Genomic DNA, 6,000 nt, shown 5'->3' on the forward strand with positions numbered 1-6,000 from the left:
CCATGTACACAAAGACAGAAGTTGTATGTTTTTTTACTGTATTTTCTATTAAACAAATGCATCCTTGGTGAGCATAATAGACTTATTTAAAAATCATTAAAAAAAAAATCTTAGACCCAAAACGTTGAGCAGAAGTTTTCTCTAAAGGTAAGGTTTTTGCTGACTTTCTGAAAATAAACATGCCCTGTAACACCTCTAGCAAAATATCTGACAGGAATCATCATATGGTTGTGATAGAATGATGATTGTGAAAGCCATACAAAAATGTTGGTTTTGTTGCAATATTCTGCTCAGGTTTATTTCCATGTCATGTCAACTCCAATTCCTAAAATGTCAAATTGTGTTGCCAGTGGCTAAAATGAAAACACACAGCTGCCATCTATTGACTGTAAGAGCTCACTGCATACTTAGCACATTGTTCAGTTAGTTTTGAGAAGTTTTATACCCCTTATTACCACTCACATTGCAATGAGAAAATGTAAAAATCTAGTTTTTGATTGTCTTGCTGTTATAACATGTTCACTGTCCATACTGTAATTAAAAAATATCCTTGTCTCCTTGTTTTCAGAGAAAAAGTCTATTGTCACAGTGGGACGGTTCCAAGTCAGTCCAAGCAAGGAGATTCCCATTCCAACTCTCAGCCCGACGCAAACTCCCACCCCTACAGCTTCGCCAACATCCATGCCGACTCAAACATGTCCTATAAAAGTTCCCCAAACCACGCCCCCCGCACACAACAGCCAATCAGACAGCAGCACAGACGTACAGGCGGAATCAGAAAGCAGTCCCAGGTCTCTGAATGAATCACCTCCACTTACCAAACGGCCTAGTGAGACTTTGTGCAGCTCAGAGAGTGCCCCCTTGTGGACTGGAGAAACTAAAATCCCGGACAGAAAAGTTGTAGAACCAGGTGAGGGGCGTGGAGGTGAAGAAGAGGAGGAGATGGAGGAGGAGACAGAAAGGAGGCGGAGGAGGATAAGTGTGAGTTTGCTGGACAGTTCAGCAGGGAGCCCTCAGTTCAATCTAAATCAGCCTTGGATGAGCTACACGCGCAGCACATCATACGCCAGCAGCGACGAGACAGAGAGTGAAGACGAGGGAATGTATGATGAGCTTCAGGAACTCAGAGAGAGGTGAGCCTATAGTGTTTCGTGGGTTGCTTGTGGCTATTTAACAATCCCTCAGGTCATTATACATTATGAAGAGTTTAATCAAACTCCCAACAGTGTGCCTCAGCATGATGTAAAACCGGTTAAACAGTAAACTCTTAATAATTTAGAATTTCTAATAATCTAATAATCATTGTCCTTTATAGGTTTAATCCCAAATCATTTCAATCAATTTTTGAACGTGTCCAAACGTGTTCACTGCTGTGAAAAGTTTTCAGTTATGCCGTCAATTACACATGGGCCTTGCTATGTTTGGCAAAAACCAAACCCTGCATTTCATATGAAGAACCTCATACCAACAAGTATTTTGGTGGTAGTTTGATGGTATGGAGATGTTTTGCTGCATCAGGACCTGAACGCCTTGCCATCATTGAAGAACTAAGAATACATTTAGAACTAAATAATTTTTTTTTGTGTGTAAATCCTATAAATGCACAAGTTAATTGTTTTTACATCAGTTATATTATTTTGGTTAAATATCTGATGACATACATACAGTGTAAAAATATGCAAAAATACAGGAATTCAGAAAAACTATTTCTATAGCCTATGATATATTGGTGAATGAGATGTACTAGGTTATCAGTAATCTAAACCTAAATTAGTCAAATGTTTATTTTAAATAATTATTCAAATAATTGAATTCATGGACTGATTAATCATCTGTGAATTAACTGATTGCGTGATAAAGTTTAAAAAGCACTGCCTTGAGAATGTTGTCTTCTTATCCTTTTCCTCATCATTTCTCTTTCCTTCCCCCTCTTTCTCAGACATGTGGCAGAGGTGCAGGCTCTCCAAACCTCTCAAAAGCTAGAGATTGAGGAGCTCTACAAACGGATGGGTAAAGTGCCCCCACCGGGAATCGTGTCCCCAGCGGCCATGTTGTCCAGTCGCCAGCGCCGCCTGTCTAAGAGCGGAGGGTACCCCAGCTCTCGCCGAAATAGCCTGCAAAGACTGGACATACTGCCACCTACAGGTACCATAGGTGAAGTTACAAAGTTTTTTTTATTGCTTTAAACCACATTTAAACATGGAACTGCATTCATAACCTATTTATTTATCCTTTAATAATGTGAAACTGGACTTAATTGTTTCCATGGGGAATTGATTGGATCATGAAAAGTGGCCGCTACATGCCAAAATGAAGTCAAGTTGTTGATGAGGTTGAAAAATAAGAGGGCTCGATGATGTCAACTGAAAAGAATAGTTGTTTCAGAAATTACATTTTGAATAAATATTTATTTGGTATTTGGGGTGTACAAAATATCCGCACCATATTAATAATCAGCCGACAGCTGCGATATTATCAATATACTTTTTATTATTTGGCATCAGCAGACATTGGATGTTTATTGGCTGATACTTGACATATACTGGACATTCAAAATTGTGAATGTCCAATAAATGTCCAATATATATCTTAATAATTTCAAAATTAAGTTCATCATCTAGCTGTGACTTAAATGGGTAACGATAGATTATGGCCCGAAGATTTAACCCGTTAAGTGCATCTCTTAAAGAACGTTTTCCCTTTAAGAGCATGTCAGAGTGAGTTGCTGTGTGCACTTAATGATACTTGGAAAAATACAATGACCTTTATTATGGTTACTTTGAAATGTGCATGTCTGTTTCAGACTCACACGAATGCAAAGTAATATATATTTATTATAATAGCCATTCATTGGTTATAGATGAAGGCATATATGGCAGTAACTCATACATGTGCTATTGTAATTTCCTCAAACACACTTCAGGTATCATACGGAAGAACTCAGTGAGCGGCAGCAGCAGTGGTTCACAGGAGAGGACCAGTAAAGGAGTGACCTTTGCCACTGATTACGCCAGAATTGTGAGTGTATCCACAGACCTTCTATTTGCTTTCATTGATTATTACTTTTCTGCACCTTCTGTATCTTTTTTTGTTTGTTTGTTCTTTACCCCCTCTAATGGAATTCTCACTTTAGATGCACTGACCTTCCTTTTTTATCTTTCCAACAGTGATTTCCTTTGCAAAGGAGCTCTTTGGCCTCTATCCTGCTTTCCTTATGGACTGAAGTGACAACATTGCTTCCTCATGCAACTGCCAATGTGCGTGAGCACATGTTTGTAGTATCAAGTGTGTGTTCTTCAAAGGCTGTGATGTTAATATTTATGCCTCTACTTGGTGTTTGCTTACCTTTCTGAAGAGACAGGGCATTTGTAAGCACAGACTTTATATATGAAACGTGTTTAAAGATTCAAAGTTGCTGATCTCAGCACAGATTTATTGAGAAATGCCCACTCACTTTCAGCTATAGCATCCCCGGTGGTTGAATGTATGAATTGCAAATGTTTTTCCATTTATTAGGCAGTCCATGTGGTTGCTCTTTTCTCTATAATTTTGTCCATATTGCATTAATTATAGCTCAGCTAGTCAGTTCATATTTATTTTCAAACTCCCAGTCAGTCATAAATACCTGAACGAATCGGTTCTGTAAACAATTTAACTTTTTTTCTTTTGTAAAAATGCGATGCAATTGAATGCATGCAGTCCTTATAAGAGCTTTTAGGCCTCACTGTAGGTTTGCTTTTACATAAAACAGTATCATGTATATATTTGACAAATTGTAAAAACTTTCATCATGGATTACAGTTCAAATGTGACTTTGTTGCTGAAATATTTTGCACACACACCAATTGCACAAAATAGTTTTTTTAATTCCCATAACTCGCAGTATTGACAATGAAATGATTTCTCTTTTTTGATAGAGAACTCTGATGCCTCAAATTTCTCTAAGATTAGTGGATCCACATTATAAAACAACAATGCATAATGCAAGCGTTTTATCTATATTTAGAGCTGGAACCACTTAGTTCTGAAATCATTATAATATTTAAATGAGGATATAAAAGCATTTTTAATGTGCTTGTCAATCAAATCTCATTTAGATCTTGCACAAAAGTGCAAGAAATGGATTTCTGGATGGTATCAATCTAACCAAAGTAGCTAAATCCAAATTTTAGAGAACATAGTGGACAATCACCGTTGCAGTTCATTGAATACCCATACTGCCATTTGTTTTCTAAATTATAACTTGAATTATACATTTAGTTTAAATTTTAGTTGGCTCTGATTAATAATTTAATTCCTCCCAATATTAAAACCCATCATATAGTGAATTTGCTTTGAAACTCTTCTGTCTTAATGCTTTTCCTTTTGTTATTCATATCTTAATAATTAATAGAGTGTGAAATGAAGATGTTAACTCATGTTTTCATAATTGATAGAAGAAATACAAGCAAACAACTGACACATCACACTTTTCTGCAAGGCATTTGCCAGTATATAATCTGTATAGGACATGTATGAATTGCAGCATGTCTAGGATTATATTTCACTGCCCATGCATTGATTTTATGCTAATATATTAGTGTGAAGAGAAACAGAAACTATTGATAACTGAGAAACTGTGAATTTGAACAATTGTTGCCTTAAAGTGTCTGCGTTTGATGGGACAGCAGGTGTGTTCTAGTGCATAGCAAGAGAAGATTTATATAGATATATTTAGATAAAGAGAAAAGCTGTATTATATTATGTGGAAAAAAATGTTGTACTGCCATGCAGATTGTGCCTCTTTTTTTATTACTCTGATTCCTGTATGAAACATGATTGTTGTAAATGTACAAACAAATAATGATTCACAAACAACCAAATGTTTCCTGAGATTAAAACTTTATGAACGTGTCATATAAACTGGGGTCCAAAGGTCAGATCACTAGTAGAAATGCATATTTTTGCATACTTTTCCTATTCCAATGCATACTTTTCCAGTTTCTTAAAACATGTTTCAAAGTAAAAAAATAAATGATCTTATCAGCATAACAATATAGTTAAAAAGTACAGTTTAAAGGGTATTTGCTAGCCTGACGTCGTCATACTCAGATAAAGACAGAGCGCAACGCGTCATAATCTGAAGACCACGCCCACCAAGGGGGAAAACAAACCAACTGTCTCCATTGACTTTGCATTGCGAGAGGCTGCCTCCTTGTCATTTCTTGCTTCTAACAAAATACAGAATAATGCCTAAAAGCTGCTATGTGACAAGGTGTACAGCAAACAAGCTAAGAAACCCAGAAATAATTTTTCATAAGCTGTCGACCCCAAAAAACGAGCGTTTGAGGACATAAAAGTGGATACAGGCTGGAACGAATGGGTAAATTGTGGGATCTGACACTCAGTATGCACTAAAATACACTACGTGTGCAGTAAGTTAAACATTTGGTCACTGGTGAGTCAAATGTCAGTTTTATATATTATATTTCTGTAAGATAAACTATCCTGTGTTACCGATTACGGTCTCCTCCGGCGGGCGTACGTTAGTTCTCAGAGTAATGAGACACGTGACTAGGGTTGGGTATTGGTTGGGTTTTATCTGATACCAGTACCTACTCGGTATTTTTCAAACGGTTCCGGTGCTTAAACGGTTCTTAAACCGGTACTTAAGAAAACGAAACTGCACACACTTTATCAAAAAAAATTATATCTGTGTGTTTTCTGAAAAAGATTTTCTGATTTCTGTTTAAATTAAAAATTGTGCTGATGTAGCCGAAAACACTTAAGTTAAGATAAAAATTTTGTCTTCTAATATTATTTATATATATTATATATATATATTATATATCAATTATATTACATATTATATATTATAGACTTTTACAAAACAGAGAAATATCTGACACTGAGCAGAAATATTTAACACACAAAGTATAGCCTCATATAAATATACTTGATATAGGCTACTTCATACTTGATATGCAAGATTTGCAGTTGGTATTAAAATACTAGACTTAC

The 6,000-nt window shown here is 36.1% G+C and overlaps 1 protein-coding gene across 3 annotated transcripts in view; it reads left to right on the forward strand.

Moving 5' to 3' along the window:
* Window positions 1-4,905, forward strand: part of wnk4b (WNK lysine deficient protein kinase 4b) — a 60,424-nt gene extending 55,519 nt beyond the window's left edge. For 2 of the 3 annotated variants that reach the window (XM_082183774.1, XM_082183776.1), the window contains exons 17-20: window positions 569-1,133; window positions 1,940-2,154; window positions 2,924-3,018; window positions 3,168-4,905. In XM_082183774.1, the coding sequence (XP_082039900.1) occupies window positions 569-1,133; window positions 1,940-2,154; window positions 2,924-3,018; window positions 3,168-3,170 (878 nt within the window). In that variant the 3' untranslated portion in view covers window positions 3,171-4,905. The remainder of the gene's footprint in view (window positions 1-568; window positions 1,134-1,939; window positions 2,155-2,923; window positions 3,019-3,167) is intronic. The other variant, XM_082183775.1, reaches the window with a different exon arrangement.
* The last annotated feature ends 1,095 nt before the right edge of the window (window positions 4,906-6,000 follow it).

The sequence above is a fragment of the Leuciscus leuciscus genome (assembly GCF_965113295.1).
Source record: "Leuciscus leuciscus genome assembly, chromosome: 1".
NCBI classification, from domain to species: Eukaryota; Metazoa; Chordata; class Actinopteri; order Cypriniformes; family Leuciscidae; genus Leuciscus; species Leuciscus leuciscus.